Source organism: Salmo salar, chromosome ssa18 (genome assembly GCF_905237065.1).
Source record: "Salmo salar chromosome ssa18, Ssal_v3.1, whole genome shotgun sequence".
NCBI classification, from domain to species: domain Eukaryota; kingdom Metazoa; phylum Chordata; class Actinopteri; order Salmoniformes; family Salmonidae; genus Salmo; species Salmo salar.
In genome coordinates this window covers 64,646,091-64,664,534 of record NC_059459.1, presented here as the reverse complement: position 1 = coordinate 64,664,534, position 18,444 = coordinate 64,646,091, and the positions used below count along the sequence as shown (strand labels likewise).

At 40.7% G+C, this 18,444-nt stretch overlaps 1 protein-coding gene across 1 annotated transcript; it reads left to right on the top strand.

The window, feature by feature from the left end:
• Positions 1–14,845: 14,845 nt before the first annotated feature.
• LOC106577679 (uncharacterized) lies at positions 14,846–16,845 on the top strand. The gene is made up of 6 exons (XM_014155996.2): positions 14,846–14,910; positions 15,063–15,407; positions 15,562–15,606; positions 15,798–15,926; positions 16,299–16,333; positions 16,432–16,845. Exons 1-6 carry the CDS (start codon positions 14,868–14,870, stop codon positions 16,549–16,551), a joined length of 717 nt encoding a protein of 238 aa, XP_014011471.2. The 5' UTR covers positions 14,846–14,867; the 3' UTR covers positions 16,552–16,845.
• The last annotated feature ends 1,599 nt before the right edge of the window (positions 16,846–18,444 follow it).

The window sequence follows — 18,444 nt, the reverse complement described above, 5'->3', positions numbered from 1 at the left end:
AAAAAAAGTATCTGCATATTTTTGACTCGTTGAATGCTTTTGGGAATTTAAATGTTTTTAGCTCATTGTTAGTATTTTTTACATACATAGTTTGAACATCTAATTGAGCAGCAAAGGTCTTGTCTGGTGTTCATCATCCAGATAAACAAATAAAGAGAGGTGTGGATAGAACATGTGTGGTTTTGATGCACTGAGGGTTGTACAGTTCTTTCAGAAAGTATTCACACCACTTGACTTTTTCCACATTTCGTTTTGTTACAAAGTGGGATAGAAATTGATTTAATTGTCTTTATTTATTAACGGTCTACACAAAATACTTTAATGTCAAAGCGGAAAGAAAAATTCTGACATTTGTAAAAAGTTTACGAAAAAATAAACAACTTGATTCGGTAAGTATTCAACCCCCTGAGTCAATACATGTTAGAATCACCTTTGGCAGCGATTACAGCTGTGAGTATTTCTGGTTAAGTCACTAAGCGCTTTCCACACCTGCATTGGTCAACATTCGCCAATTGTTATTTTTCTAATTCATCAAGCTCTGTCAAATTGGTTGTTGATAATTTCTATACAACAATTTTCAGGTCTTGCCATAGATTTTCAAGCCGATTTAAATCTACACTGTAACTCGGCCAGTTAGGAACGTTCACTATCTATTTGCTATACTTGTAAATATGGAGTGGTACTCACCCCCCCTTGGTATTTTTCCTATTTTGTTGCCTTACAACTTGGAATTAAAATTGATTTTTTTGGGGGGGGTTGTATCATTTGATTTACACAACATGCCTACCACTTTGAAGATGCCAAATATTTATTGTGAAACAAACAGGAAATAAGACAAAAAAATAGAACTTGAGCGTGTATAACTATTCACCTCCCCCAAAGGCAATACTTTGTAGAGCCACCTTTTGCAGCAATTACAGCTGGAAGTCTCTTGGGGTATGTCTCTATAAGCTTGGCACATCTAGCCACTGGGATTTTTGCCCATTATTCAAGGCAAAACTGCTCCAGCTCCTTCAAGTTGGATGGGTTCGACTGGTGTTTAGCAATCTTTAAGTCATACCACAGATTCTCAATTGGATTGAGTTCTGGGCTTTGACTAGGCTATTCCAAGATATTTAAATGTTCCCCTTAAACTACTTGAGTGTTGCTTTAGCAGTATGCTTAGGGTCATTGTTCTGCTGGAAGGTGAACCTCCGTCCCAGTCTCAAATCTGGTTGTGTTCATGAATGTATAATTAAAGTGACAATGCATATATGGTAAACAGAGAGTAGCAGCAGTGTAAAGAGAGGTTGGGGGGGTCACAATGCAAATAGTCTAGGTAGTCATTTGATTAACTGTTCATGAATCTTATGGCTTGGGGGTAAAAGCTGTTGAGAAGCCTTTTGGTCCTAGACTTAGTAGAGAGAACAGTCTATGATTAGGGTGGCTGGGGTTTTTGACAATTTTAAGGCCTTCCTCTGACACCGCCTGGTGTTGAGGTCCTGGATGGCAGGAGTTGCGGTCGGAGGCCGAGCAATTGCCGTACCAGGCCGTGATGCAACCAGTCAGGATACTCTCGATATTGCAGCTGTTATATAAGTATCTGCTGTTAAATAAGATTTAGGACACAAACTGGGACAGAACTGCCAGAAACTGGGGAGCTTTTAACCAAACTCATACTTGTGGTAGTGTACTGTACTGTATATTTAAAGGGAAATAACCAATAAATAAAAAAATTGAGTGCAAACATTTTTTGGGCTACTTGGTGTTTATAATAGCGACACTGATAGGCCTAGTTATTTTCCACTGTGGTAAACTCATCTCATTCTCTCTCTCTGCTGAAGACGAGCAACCTGAACCACAGGAAGACTGACCTGGAGCTATCAGCTCTCACAACACTGAAATCTCTCTGTCTCTCTCTCTCTCGCTCTCTCACGCTCTCTCTGTTCTCTTCACACCACTCGCTTTCTCTCTCATTTCAATTGAATTTAAGGGGATTTATTGGCATGGGAAACATATGTTTACATTGTCAAAGCAAGTGAAATAGATTATAAAAAAAGTGAAATAAACAAAAATGAAGAGTCAACATAACACTTACAAAAGTTCTAAAATAATAAAGACATTTCAAATTTCAAATTATATAATATATGATTTATAGGTCATTATATAATCTAATAATATATAGGTCATATCTCTCTATCGCTCTCTGTTCTCAACACACCTCTCTGTAACGGCTGTCGTAGAGAGGGGACCAAAGCGTAGCGTGTTGATTGCTCATGATGAATATTTATTTTCACTCAGAACACTAAAGAAAAAATAACAAAGGGTAAACGAAAGCGCACAGTTCTGTCAGGTATAGAAAACTAAACAGAAGATAACTACCCACAACCACAGGTGGGAAAAAAGTATGATCTCCAATTAGAGACAACGAGGACCAGCTGCCTCTAATTGGAGATCATCCCCAAAAAACAACATAGAAATAGAAAACCTAAAACCTAAACATAGATATACAAAACATAGAACAACACAAAACACCCCCTGTCCCACACTGACCTACTCTACCATAGAAAATAACATCTTACTATGGTCAGGACGTGACACTCTCTCTCTCTGTCTCTCGCACTTTCTGCCACATCTAAACCATAATACAGTTGAATTAAATTGAATGCATGATATACAATGATACTGTATGTTGGACACCTGGGGTTTGGGATACCTGCACAATGCCAACTGCTTTTTTTTATGGCTGTTTTGGAGCAGTGGCTTCTTCCTTGCTGAGCGGCCTTTCAGGTTATGTCGATATAGGACTCAATGGTGCCACTGTAGAACTTGTAGAGCCAGTTAACCTAGGTGTGGTCTCCGCAATTGTGGGGGGTGGGACAAGGGAGCTAACCGAGGCATGCAGAGCGGGACTGGGTGCTCCGCAGTAAAACAAAGCAATGAGAGCTACCCTAAACAACAGAATACAAGGCATATTGACATTAGAGGGAGGCATAAAGCAATCACAGGTGTTGATTGGGAGGGCTAAGACAACAACGGGTAAACAGCTAAGACAACAACAACGTGTAAATGGCGATGAATGGGCAGAGAGGGTCGGTAAGCTACACACAGGGCCTGAGTTCGAGGCTGGGGCCGACAGATAAACAAAATGAAGTACCGTGTTAATGAACATTCCAGTAGGCATCAGCTGTGTAGCCGAGTGATCATAGGGTCCAATAAGCAGCAATGGACGAAACAGGGAGCTGCTCGGCAGTCGTCACTACGCTAGTGGAGCGGGAGACACGGCGCTCAGACAGCTAGCGGGCCCAGGGCTAGTAGCTGGGTTCTCACCGACATCAACAACGCAGAGGCCGGTTGAGAGCACATCGGCCGAAATACATCAGCAAACCAGTCGCGATGGATCGGCATGGCTCCGTGTCGACAAATGGTCCAGGCCAATTGGCAAGAGAGGTATTGTAGTTGGTGTACTTCTCTTGCTAGCGTTTGCTTGTTTCACTGTGGAATATTCTGGTATAATGAATGCTATTTTGGAACTGGTGCTCTCATGATTCAAGGTCAGTGTTGAAATGGGAGGAGATTGGAAGACAGAAAAAATATTGAGTAGAAAATATGTTTCCAATATCAGATGTTTGTGTTTCTGGTCAGCAACCTTATAAATTAATTGTTATTGTATGGATTTTTATCGCATTTCAGGTAAGACCCAGATGCAGACAATGTCAAATTAACAACAGTTTATTAATCCAACGGGCAGGCAAAAGACAGGTCAAGGGCAGGCATGGGTCAGTAATCCAGATAGGTGGGGGCAAAGGTACAGGACAGCAGGCAGACTCAGGTTCAGGGTAGGCAGAGGTCAGTAATCCAGATAGGTGGGGTAAAGTACAAGATGGCAGGCAGGCTCAGGGCAGACAGAAAAGGTCAAAACCGTGAAAACTAGAAAACAGGAACAATCGAGAGATGAACAGAGGGAAAACCGCTGATAGGCTTGATGAAACTGGCAACAGAGAAACAGAGAACACAGGTATAAATACACAGGGGATAATGGGGAGGATGGGCGACACCTGGAAGGGGGTGGAGACAATCACAAAAACAGGTGAAACAGATCAGGGTGTGACATTTTTCAATTTCTGAACTACATATCATTGGTTCTGGTTGTTATCATTATTATCCTGATAGTAACAAACATTCTCCTGACAATCTTGTGGAGGAGAGCTGCAAAAACGTAAGTAGTGTTCTAAAGTTTATCGTTGTCATGCCTAATAGAAAATATATTATCTATTAATTAAGTGATAATGCCAGAGAAGCCAGTGTTTGGAGGATATTTTGGCATGGGTGTTGTTGCAAACCGTGCCAATATATGCTCCAAATACCAGCTTCGAGAGCATTATCACTTAATTAATATGTAGTTACCAACATATTCAAATAATTATTGACATTTTCATTAAAAACATAATTTCTACAGTCCCGACACAAATCTAGGGTTGCTATCCAAGCACGGCTGGTAGTTCAGGGTTTTTGTTCTGTATCTATGGACGCGAACCAGTCGTTCGTTCTAAATGTTCCATTGCAATACTGGCTGGCAACGTTCTTAACCCTTGCTTACTAGCTACTACTGCTAACTTACAGTCATGTCAAAAAGTGCAGCCAGAGTAAAATCAAAGTAAACTCAGAAAAAAAGAACCGTCATCTCACTGTCAACTGTGTATATTTTCAGCATACTTAACATGTGTAAATATTTGTATGACCATAAGATTCAACAACTGAGACATAAACTGAACAAGTTCCACAGACAAATCAAAAGTCCCTGAACAAATCAAAAGTAACAGTCAGTATCTGGTGTGGCCACCAGCTGCATTAACCTGTTAGGGCTAGGGGGCAGTATTGACACGGCTGGATAAAAAACGTACCCGATTTAATCTGGTTACTACTCCTGCCCAGTAACTAGAATATGCATATAATTATTGGCTTTGGATAGAAAACACCCTAAAGTTTCTAAAACTGTTTGAATGGTGTCTGTGAGTATAACAGAACTCATATGGCAGGTCAAAACCTGAGAAGATTTCAAGCAGGAAGTGGCCTGTCTGAGAAGTAGTGTTTCATCTTGGCTCTTTTTATTGAAGACTCAGGATCTGTGCAATAACGTGACACTTCCTACGGCTTCCATAGGGTCTCAGAGCCCGGGAAAAAGCTGAACGATATCGAGGCAGGCTCTGGCTGAAACACTTTATCGCTTTTGGCAAGTGGCCACTCAGAGTACTATGGGCTTAGGCGCGTGCCCGCTTCGACGGAATGATTTCTTTTCCTTTGTCTGTTTACCTAAAAGCAGATTCCCGGTCGGAATATTATCGCTTTTTTTATGAGAAAAATGGCATAAAAATTGATTTTAAACATCGGTTGACATGCTTCGAAGTACGGTAATGGAATATTTAGAATTTTTTTGTCACGAATTGCGCCATGCACGCACGAACAAAACGAACAAAACGCCGCTGTTTGGATATAACGATGGATTATTTTGGACCAAACCAACATTTGTTATTGAGGTAGAAGTCCTGGGAGTGCATTCTGACGAAGACAACAAAGGCAATAACATTTTTCTTATAGTAAATCTGACTTTGATGAGTGCTAAACTTGCTGGGTGTCTAAATAGCTAGCCCTGTGATGCCGGGCTATCTACTGAGAATATTGCAAAATGTGCTTTCACCGAAAAGCTATTTTAAAATCGGACATATCGAGTGCATAGAGGAGTTCTGTATCTATAATTCTTAAAATAATTGTTATGCTTTTTGTGAACGTTTATCGTGAGTAATTTAGTAAATTCACCGGCAGTGTTCGGTGGGAATGCTAGTCACATGCTAGTCACATGCTAATGTAAAAAGCTGGTTTTTGATATAAATATGAACTTGATTGAACAAAACATGCATGTATTGTATAACATAATGTCCTAGGGTTGTCATCTGATGAAGATCATCAAAGGTTAGTGCTACATTTAGCTGTGGTTTGGGTTTATGTGACATTATATGCTAGCTTGAAAAATGGGTGTCTGATTATTTCTGGCTGGGTACTCTGCTGACATAATCTAATGTTTTGCTTTCGTTGTAAAGCCTTTTTGAAATCGGACAGTGTGGTTAGATTAACGAGAGTCTTATCTTTAAAATGGTGTAAAATAGTCATATTTTTGAAAAATTGAAGTAATAGCATATCTAAGGTATTTGAATAACGCGCCACAGGATTCAACTGGCTGTTGAGTAGGAAATCACGCCCAGAACGAGCAGTATGGCTGGTGGCATTGTCATGCTGGAGAGTCATGTCAGGATGAGCCTACAGGAAGGGTACCACATGAGGGAGGAGGATGTCTTCCCTGTAACACACAACGTTGAGATTGCCTACAATGACAATAAGCTCAGTCCGATGATGCTGTGACACACTGCTCCAGACCATGACGGACCCTCCACCTCCAAATAAATCCCGCTCCAGAGTACAGGCCTTGGTGTAACGCTCATTCCTTCTACGATAAACGCGAATCCGACCATCACCCCTGGTGAGACAAACCCACAACTCGTCAGTGAAGAGCACTTTTTGCCAGACCTGTCTGGTCCAGAGACGGTGGGTTTGTGCCCATAGGCGACGTTGTTGCCTGTGATGTTTGGTGAGGACCTGCCTTACAACAGGCCTACAAGCCTTCAGTCCAGCCTCTCTCAGCCTATTGCGGACAGTCTGATCACTGATGGAGGGATTGTGCGTTCCTGGTGATCAGAGGAGATAGCCAACAACACAGTTAAAATAAAACTTAAGCTGGAAAGACTGCAAACTAGCTTCACTTCGTTTCATTTTACCTTTTTTCAATTGAGCTTTCTTTATATATATCCATAAAAATGTTGCTTAATGATTCATGATTTCCACTGGCTGAGAAAAGCTACCTGCCTGTCTGTCTCGTCCCGACTCGCTACACGCTCATTACTATGGGACAGCTGGAGATCGAATTTGAATATTGAAACAATGTTGCAAGTGTCGGAGAGACAGACAGCAAGGTTAATTCAAATCTCCACTGTTGAAAACAGTGTAAAAGAAAAAGAAACAGTTAGTGTAAAAGAAATGTGAGCTAATATCTAGATGTTTTTTATACTGGAGATCAAGTTTATAAGTTTATAAATAGCATGGAACAGAGTAAATAGGTATTTTAATTTCATAGATTTAGCAGGTGGTAACTTGTGGAATAAACACCGTCTGGAATGTCCCTCATCTCCTCCCTGAACATCACCACATACCCACTCTCCTCTCATTTTCCGGTCCGAGCCCTGGATAAACAACCATTGGGATGTGGCACTATTACGCACATCACAGCACCACTAACCCTCACCATGGGGTACCGGCCTCAATCTAACTGGCAGGTGGAGAGGATGAACCAGGAGCTGGGAAGGTTCCTGAGGAGTCACTGCCAGGACTGGCAGGATGAGTGGGCCGGATTCCTTCCCTGGGTGGAATAGACCCAGAATTCATTACTTCACTCCTCCACCAGGCTGACTCCCTTCCACTGTGTTCTGGGTTATCAGCCTGCCCTGGCTCCATGGACCCTGAGCCAGACCAAAGCTCCTGTGGTGGATGAGTGGTTCAGGTGCACAGAAGAGGTCTGGAATGATGCCCACATGAGGCTCCAGCGCGCCGTCAGCCGTCAGAAGGAGCAGGTGGATCACCACCACAGTGAGGCTCCTGTGTTCCATCCTGGTGATTGCGTCAGGCTCTCCACCAGGAACATCCCACTCCGCCTGCCCCGTAAGAAGCCGAGTCCCCGGTTTGTGGGGCCGTTCAAGGTACTCTGGAGGTCATTGAGGTGATATATAGATTACAGCCCCCCACTAACTACCGGATTTCACCCTCTTTTCATGTTTCCCTAACAGGACCCTAACAGGACAACAACCCTAAGCACACAGCCAAGACAATGCAAGTGTGGCTGCGGGAGAAGTTTCATCAGTGTCACACCCTGGCCATAGAGGGTTTTGTTCTCTATTTTGGTTAGGCCAGGGTGTGACTGGGGTGGGCGTTCTATGTTCCTTTTTCTATGTTTTTGTATTTCTTTGTTTTGGGCCGAGTAGGGTTCCTAATCAGAGGCAGCTGTCTATCGTTGTCTCTGATTAGGAATCATAATTAGGCAGCCTTTTCCCACCTGTGCTTTGTGGAATCTTGTGTTTGTGTAGCTGCCTGTGAGCAGCCCAAAACGTCACTCTTCGTTTTCATTTGTATTGTTTGGTGAGTTTCATATTTATTAAACATGTGGAACTCTAAGCATGCTGCGCCTTGGTCTACTCCTTTAGACGGGCGTGACAATCAGACAGTATATATTTTTTTCTCAAGGTCTGAGAGTCCTTGTGGTGTCTTTTGGCAAACTCCAAGCCGGGTTGTCATGTGCCTTTTACTGAGGAGTGGGTTCCGTCTGGCCACTCTACCATAAAGGCCTGATTGGTGGAGTGCTGCAAAGATGGTTGTCCTTCTGGAAGGTACTCCCATCTCCACAAAGGATCTCTGGAGCTCTGTCAGAGTGACCATTGGGTTCTTGGTCACCTCCCTGACCAAGGCTCTTCTCCCCCAATTGCTCAGCTTGTTCGCGGTGGACAGGTCTAGGAAGAGTCTTGTTGGTTCCAAACTTCCATTTAGAATGATGGAGGCCACTGTGTTCTTGGTGACCTTCAATGCTGCAAAAATGTCTAAAAACCTGTTTTCACTTCGTCATTATGGGGTATTGTGTGTAGATTGATTAGTATTTTATTTTATTTAATACATTTTAGGATAAGGCTGTAACATAACAAAATATGGGAAAAGGGAAGGGGTCTGAATATTTTCCAAATGCACTGTAGGTCAACGTTTGTACTATGGGAGAAAGTAGATTGACATTGGCTAGTGCTTTTGCTGTTTGTTAGGCCTACACATGTTGTTGGCTGACAAAAAGTAAATGTGGACGGTACTTCCAATATCTTCAATATATGCCTCGGAATTGGATAAGGACGCGTGCAGTTGCGTCCCCGATGTTTCTGTCTTCACTTGTAGCATGTAAGAAAGACTGAGAGCCATGTGAGTGAGAGGTGCTTCGGCACGCAGACGGGAGAAGGGAATTATAATTATTAAACTCAGCCCATGCGCACAACGGCCCCTGGCCGCAAAAGGCATGGATCAGGTCAGGGCTCAACACAAGGACAACTCAGAGTATGCTATTCTGTTCTTCTGAAATAGACTTAATTTTATTAATATCATGTTTCTTTAGACTTGTCAAAAATAAATAATGGATTTATTGGAATGGTGTAGGCTATATTATATGGATTTATTAGACTTTTTTAAATGTAGATAAGTGGCTTGTAGTCTATGCGTGGAAGCCAGGAGATGCTAAATGTGTTTATGTTAATTAACAGTCAAATAACGTGAGACCAGCTTGACAATCACCTGCTGAAAAAAATGTCATGACCGCCACAGCCCTACCTGAGCCATGTCTGAACCAATAGACACTGTGTTCTCCTTTACAGGCCTCAGTGTGCATTGTACAGTTCAGAGTCACAGTCTCTTGGCTGGACTGACTCAGACACAGACTACTCTACAACTGTCTTGCTGTTGGAGCATGAATCTGAAAAGAGGGTTTAAATATGTCATTTAATCTGTTAACAATCTACAACTTCCCCATAGCAAGTGCTCTTACTCAATGAGGGAATCATCAGATTGTGAGAATACCTGATATTTCCTGTAAGACACTTAAAAAAAAAATTCTTAGGCTAACTCATCACTACTCTTTATCTATCTAAAATCCTGATTTTCCCTGAAAATATTTAAGTATATTGAAAGCATTTCTTCTCAGTACTGTCCCTTTTATATTGAAGATGGTTCTTTTTCCAAATTCTACCACATTTGAGTGAGCGCTCCCATAGTAGTACATTGCTGAATCTGAGCTTTTCATGTCTGAGATGCTGAGGTGATTTATTTCTTGTCCGCTTTCCACTAAAAATCAAGGTTCACCCTTGAACTCATGATAAAATGTAAGACCCTTGTCATACTTATAGATAGATGGTTGAGATGACCTGAGGTTTTTCTCCCAAGGGTTACTTGTACCAGGAGAAATGCATGGCCACGCCGCCTTCATAGAATCACTGCAAAGTCACTGTGTCCCCAACGTTGGCTGACATGAGACCACTCTCCTGTTGCATAGCTGAGGGCTCAGTCCGAGCTTGTGCATGAACTACAACTAAAGAAAAGACATATTATACAAATATATTAACTGTTATATATACATTAAAATACAAGATTGGAATGCGTCTGTGAGTTTCAATCAAAATAAATTGTATCATATATATATATATATTGAACATGCCATCATAATAAAAGCAAATAAAACATACCCATCTCTCCAAGAAGAAAAAATGTGCACAGTGGTGCAAACATCCTGATAGCTATCATCTTCTTAAAAACCTGTGTCTTGAGTGGAAAAGTCTACCTCTGTAGAACAACACTTCTATGAGTTGATTTACTTTCTGAGATGCATTGTATAGTCTGCGTTCTCATTTAGCATTTCATCAGATTACAAGGTTTCCACAGTATACACCGATGACATGCTGAAGGTAGGATAAGTGCCCCTGTGGTGGCTTGACCTAACTCAGATGACAAGAGACCGGATGGACAGAGCTGAGCATCCTGTTGGGCTGACACTATTGTGTTTATCTTCTAACTTCTTGGGGCTATGTGGGACGCTAGCGTGCCACCCGTGGTGCACCCTATCAACAGCAGGTGCATTTCAAGAGCGGCAAATTTGAAACCAAATAAATGTCAAAATTCAAATTTTTCAAACATACAACTATCTTACACCCTTTGAAAGATAAACATCTCCTTAATCTAACCACGTTGTCCGATTTCAAAAAGGTTTTACGGCGAAAGCATAAAGTTAGATTATGTTAGGAGAGTACATTGACAATAGCTGTGTGTAATGTTTTGTCAATTCAAAGACAGGCATCACCAAAACCATAAAACCAGCTAAAATGATGCACTAACCTTTTACAATCTCCATCAGAAGACACTCCTAGGACATTATGTTAGACAATACATGCATTTTTAGTTCTATCAAGTTCATATTTATATCCAAAAACAGCGGTTTACTATGGCGTTGATGTTCAGGAAATCGTTTCCCTCCAATAACCGGCAGTCAAGTCAGCACCACAAATTAAATAATTAAAATTAGAAAACATTGGTAAAATATTATATTGTCATTTAAAGAATTATAGATTTACATCTCTTGAACGCAATCAACTTGCCAGATTTAAAAATAACCTTACTGGGAAATCACACTTTGCAATAATCTGAGCACTGCGCCCAGAAAAATACGCTTTGCTATACAGACAAACGGCCATGTTGGAGAGATCTAAAATCGAAAATACTATGTAAATAATCCATTACCTTTGATTCTCTTCATCAGATGTCACTTCCAGGAATCCCAGGTCCATAACGAATGTAGTTTTGTTCAAAAAAGCTCATCATTTATGTCCAAAAAGCTCCGTGTTGTTAGCACATGATCTAAGCCAGCCGGACTTCTCGTCATGAACGAGGGGAAAAAATATATTTACGTTCGTTCAAACATGTCAAACGTTGTATAGCATAAATCATTAGTGCCTTTTTAACCAGAACATGAATAATATTCAAGGTGGACGAATGCATTCTCTTTTATAACGTATTGGAACGAGGGTACCCAACATGAACTCGCGCGCCAGAGTCTAATCGGCCATCACCGTTCCAAGTCTCTTGTTCGGTCAGATCTCACAGTAAAAGACTCAAAACACTTTGTAAAGGCTGGTGACATCTAGTGGAAGCAATAGGAAGTGCCAAAACATTAATCAACCCCTGTGTGTTTCAATGGCATAGGCTTAAAGGTAATTCAACACATCAGGTATCCACTTCCTGTCAGAAAATGTCTCAGGGTTTTGCCTGCCAAATGAGTTCTGTTATACTCACAGACACCATTCAAACAGTTTTAGAAACTTTAGGGTGTTTTCTATCCATATATAATAAGTATGCATATTCTAGTTACTGGGTAGGATTAGTAACCAGATTAAATCGGGTACGTTTTTTTTAATCCAGCCGTGAAAATACTGCCCCCTAGCCCCAACAGGCTAAGATCTATGCTTTCAAATGTAATGCACTAAAGGTTTATTTTCAGAGAATAGATATTGTTGTCTTAACAACCCACTCCCCTTTAAGGATTGGGGAGCTCAGAAGGCCCAAGGATTTATGAAGTAAGTGTTGTATATTTGAAATATATATCTAGTTTTAATTTCTATTTGATCTATTCAATAATATTTCAGTGATATTCTGATTATATTCTTCTTTTCAATGACATCCTGATTTAATCTCTTCAGTTTGTGTTAAAAAGGACAGGTTTAAACTGAGGAGAAAAAAGGTCCAACCAGGATTTTTCTTTGGTTGTCTCTGGGAAGAAATGTAGGTAGATAGCGCCACATTGGCTAGGCCCTCAGAAGCTCGATAGAAGGCACCGGCCATCCAACCGTATTAAAGCAGAATTTTGTAGTGACCCTCCAGCATGACAATGCCACCAGCCATACTGCTCGTTCTGTGCGTGATTTCCTGCAACACAGGAATGTCAGTGTTCTGCCATGGCCAGTGAAGAGCCTGGATCTCAATCCCATTGAGCACTTCTGGGACCTGTTGGATCGGAGGGTGAGGGCTAGAGCCATTCCCCCCAGAAATGTCCGGGAACTTGCAGGTGCCTTGGTGGAAAAGTGGGGTAACATCTCACAGCAAGAACTGGCAAATCTGGTGCAGTCTATGAGGAGGAGCACTGCAGTACTTAATAACCTCTTACATCTAGACGTTCCGCTAGCGGAACACCTGCTCCAATATCCAATGATAGGCGTGGCGCGAATTACAAATTCCTCAAAAATACAAAAACTTAAATTTTTCAAACAAATGACTATTTCACAGCATTTTAAAGACAAGACTCTCCTTTATCTAAACACACTGTCCGATTTCAAAAAGGCTTTACAGCGAAAGCAAAACATTAGATTATGTCAGCAGAGTACCAAGCCAGAAATAATCAGACACCCATTTTTCAAGCTAGCATATAATGTCACAAAAACCCAGAAGACAGCTAAATGCAGCACTAACCTTTGATGATCTTCATCAGATGACACACCTAGGACATTATGTTATACAATACATGCATGTTTTGTTCAATCAAGTAGATATTTATGTCAAAAAACAGCTTTTTACATTAGCATGTGACCTTCAGAACTAGCATACCCCCTGCAAACTTCCGGGGAATTTACTAACAATTTACTAAATTACTCACGATAAACGTTCACAAAAAGCATAACAATTATTTTAAGAATTATAGATACAGAACTCCTCTATGCACTCGATATGTCCGATTTTAAAATAGCTTTTTGGTGAAAGCACATTTTGCAATATTCTAAGTACATAGTCCAGCCATCACGGGCTAGCTATTTAGACACCCGGCAAGTTTAGCCTTCACCAAAATCAGATTTACTATAACAAAAATGGTATTATCTTTGTTGTCTTCGTCAGAATGCACTCCCAGGACTGCTACTTCAATAACAAATGTTGGTTTGGTCCCAATTAATCCATCGTTATATCCGAATAGCGGCGTTTTGTTCGTGCGTTCCAGAAACTATCCGAAATGGTAAATCAGGGTCGTGCGCATGGCGCAATTCGTGACAAAAAAATTCTAAATATTCCATTACCGTACTTCGAAGCATGTCAACCGCTGTTTAAAATCAATTTTTATGCAATTTATCTCGTTAAAAAGCGATAATATTCCGACCGGGAATCTCCTTTTCGGCAAACAGAGGAAAAATCACAAAGACGGGGGCGGCCAGGGCACGCGCCTAAGCCCACAGTCCCTTGATCGGCCACTTGAGAAAGGCGATAATGTGTTTCAGCCTGGGGCTGGGATGACGATATTCAGGTTTTTCCCGGGCTCTGAGCGCCCATGGAAGACGTAGGAAGTGTCACGTTAGAGCAGAGATCCTTTGTAAAAGATAGAGATGGCAAAGAAGTTCAAGAAATGGTCAGACAGGCCACTTCCTGTAAAGGAATCTCTCAGGTTTTGACCTGCCATTTGAGTTCTGTTATACTCACAGACACCATTCAAACAGTTTTAGAAACGTTGGAGTGTTTTCCATCCAAAGCCAATAATTATATGCATATTCTAGTTACTGGGCAGGAGTAGTAACCAGATTAAATCGGGTACGTTTTTTATCCAGCCGTGAAAATACTGCCCCCTAGCCATAACAGGTTAATGCAGCTGGTGGCCACACCAGATATTGACTGTTACTTTTGATTTTGACCCCATGCCTTTTTCAGGGACACATTATTCAATTTCTGTTAGTCACATGTCTGTGGAACTTGTTAAGTTTATGTCTCTCTTATTGAATTATGTCATGTTCATACAAACATTTACATGTTTGCTGAAAATAAATGCAGTTGACAGTGAGAGGATGTTTCGTTTTTTGCTGAGTTTATTTGGATTTGGAATACTTACTGTCGTCCAGACCTTTTTCAAAGGTTATTACATTAAAATTGACTAAATATGTTTGACTAACTGGTCTGTTGGAATACATTTCATCAATTCTTAGTATTTACAATTGATAATTCTGGGAACCATGATGATAAACTACACTCTATAATTAAAATATCTTATCATTCTGTCTATTAAACCAAATGCAAGAGTGGAACATCAGTGGTTAGTGATAAGATCATTTTTATCTGTGGTCATTGTGTACAGCTATGGTTGTCATACTATGTCCCGCCCATAATCACAAATTACTTTCATCTCTCTTATTTGAAGATTCAGTCCTTCATTCATGGTCTGGCAGTGTAGATCTAAACACAGAATGGAACGCATAAATGTGCCAATTCTCGTCCTCTGCAGCTTCTGTAAGTTACTGCGTCCTCAATTCCGATTTTGTGATTCATCAATAGATTTGGACTCTCACAAAGTTGTGACTGTGTTTAGGTGTGTATGTAATGTGCATGAAGAATACCTTTTACTCACAACTCTTTCTTAACTTTCGTTCTCTCTCTTTCAGATCTGACCCATGTTGTGTCTGTCTCTCCGCCACACTTAATGGTGGTCCATTCAGGGGAAAATGTCACCCTGCAGTGCATCAATGTCCTTAAAAAAACGGGACACATTGGCTGGTTCAAGCAAGTCAACAGCTCAGAACCCCTGTGCATCACGTCTATGTGGAGCTCTCTGCCAACTGTTCATCATCAAAATGGATTTCATGGCAATCATATGAAAATGTTAATCACCAATAGAACTACCTTTCTCAGAATCACAGAGGTGGATGTAGCTGATTCTGGTCTGTACTTCTGTGGAATGTTGGATAACTATTTCATCTTCACCAACGCGACTGTCCTGAAGGTCCAAGGTAATCTTTTCAATAAATTGTCTGCTATGACACCAAATGCACAAACAATTATCCTAGGTATCAGATATAATTTTGACTTATGTTGGAGATACAATACTATTGTATAACAGTTTGAATAACAGTAGAATATTTAACTCACCCAATTGTTCAAAAGGTCACAAAGATTATGACAAGGACCCTACAGGGCACTATGAAAAAGGTATGTTCATTCTGTAATATTAAGTGAGAATCTTTCAGAAATGAATTAATATGATGTACCTTGAAAGTACCACAGAATAAAAATAAAGTACAACAGCATCTTATTGCGACCTGACATTTCTCCATTCTGAATTGGTAGCAAAAGGATAAAAGTTTGTATAGTTCTGATTCTAATTTAAATCTGTTTTGTAGGAGAGGAAGATGGAACCATGAAGCTCTTCCTACTGGTTGTGATCCTGGGTGTTCTAACTGCTGTTCTATTGATAATCATCCTCATCCTGGTCCTCAAGGTCAGACGAGATTCAAACAGACTCAACACAGGTATGGAGCCCATTTAATATGGGGCCTGCTATTAACTACACTTACATAGTGAAAATGTTTCACATGACATACTGCAGGGGTAGGCAACCATAGTCCTGGAGTGCTGCCGCACCTCATGTTTTAATTTAACCAACCTGGAAGACCAGGTGTGTTGAATTTAGGCAATCATTGAACTGATCAATTAGCTTAGTTAGGAAGGTGTGGTGCTTATTTGGAACAAAATCCTGCAATACCTGTGGCACTGCAGGAACAGTGTTGCGTACCCCTGACATACTGTATACTGAGAATTGAGTCAGTAAAAGTTATAATGTTCGCACTACAATGGAATGATCAGTTGATATCTTCTCTCATCTCTGTTAATATCATATTCAGGACCTGACTCGCAAAGACGACCACAAAATGATCAGGTAAATGCTATTTGTTCAGTGACATTATTTTGAAAATATGAGCAATTCAGAAACAGTTTAAATTATATTTGTATTTCATGGTGTTTCCAAATGTACAGAACCAAGATACTGATACACTGAATTATGCTGCCCTGAATTTCACCTCCAAGAAAAAGAAGAGGGAGAGAAGAAGAGAGAAGGAGCTAGACCCCCATGTAGTATATGCTGCTACAAGATGACAAAGTGGAGGGTGGAGAGGAGGACAAGTTGTTTGCCATATCTTTGAATACAAGTTTAAATCTTCCTATATTGTATGAGTAGTTAAATCAAATGTATTGAAATGTAAATCAGTAAATATCTCTGTAGTTTCTGTGCTTTGTACTTCAGGGCCACACAGCTCAGTGGTACAGGGGTGGTCAGAGAGGGGGAGTTAGACTCAAACCACAACAGTTTAATCTGTTTAAATTAGTTTAGATCACTGTGTTTAGTTAGTCGTAAAGAACAAGTACCTAGCATAGGACAATTTTATTACATTGATTACTTAATAAAATGTGTTTAATCAAAACTGTCACAAGATTGCTTATCATGTTATTTGCCCATTAGTAACGCATCACTTCCTGTGCTGTGAGTGACAGGGAGGAGCAGCTCAGTGATGAGTGAGATCTGCTGAGGTGAAAATCACCGGGCCTCTCAGACTAACACTGGGGGAGTGTCTCTGTCTCTCTCTGTCTCTGAGCCCACCCACCCAACACATTTTATTTGTTGAAAATGTTCTACCTGGAACCAAAAAGGGTTCCTCAAAGGGTGCTCCTATGGGACAGCCAAATAACCCTTTTGTGTTCTAGGTAGGACCTTATTTTCTAAGAGTGTGCCTGCTCAAAATAACCAGGTCACTTTTACACTACGGGACATGTGTAAGTAGAAACGCGTGGGTGATTTGACGGGTGGTTGACAGTAATAGAGACAGTAGACATTTCATGCGTCACCCTCTCTCTGCTGAAGACAAACAACCAGCACTACAGGAAGACTGGCCTTCAGCTCTCACCACACCTCTCAGTGCATCAAAACCACACACGCTCTTTTCACACCTCATCTGTTCATCTGGATGATAAACACCAGACCACTGCCGCTCAGTTAGATGTGCGAAGTATGTGAAGAATACTAACAAGCTAATAGCCTTTCCCATAACCTAAAGTATTCAACAAGAGTACAAAGTAGAGATTGAAATTGGGTGTAATCTCAATAGTTTCGTCAACTATTTTCCTTCATGAAAATCTCTGACCCATTCACTCAAACAGAACGACTTAAGTCAGTATCAATGTTCACAGTGCTATTGATTAATAATTATACAATAAGTGAATACACAGGGATTTGGCGAAAGCAAGTAACATACTACATTTAGTCTATTGATAATGGCCTTAGCTTTATCTATTTCCAGATGAGGTAGATGATGATGAGGATGGTCAGACAGCAGAGGAGAACTCCAGTTCTCATGAAGGCGAGAAGTACCAGGACTGTCATCTATTGATCAACATCACCATCTGAAAGATATTAAATATACTGTATCACTCCACTATAGTGCTGTGGGCAGCAGCCAAAAACGTGTTATCAATCATTAACTGTAATGTTAATGTCTTTCTAATAATAGCATATGGGTTAAGAAATGTTAGCTGCCTTCAACATCCAGCATGGTCAAGTTCCCAAACCGTAAACAACAGGTGTAGACTAACAGTGAAATGCTTACTCACAGGACTTTCCCAACAATGCAGAGAGAAAGAAAATAGAGAAATAATACAAAAGTAAAACACTTAATAATAAATACACAATAACTAACAATAACTTGGCTACATACACAGGGTACCAGGTAATTGAGGTAGATATGTACATATAACTAGGAATAAAGTGACAGAAAATAAATAGTAGCAGCAGCATATGTGATGAGTCGAAAAATTTGGTGCAATGCAAATTGTCAGAGTACTGCAGCTGTTTGATGAACTACTATATTTAACTATGTAGCTGTCTTGTGGCTTGGGGTAGAAGCTGTTCAGGGTTCTGTTGATTCCAGACTGTCACGTCTGCTCCCACTCTTCCCTTCCTCTGGCGCTTGAGGACGCCAGATTACCCTGCATCAC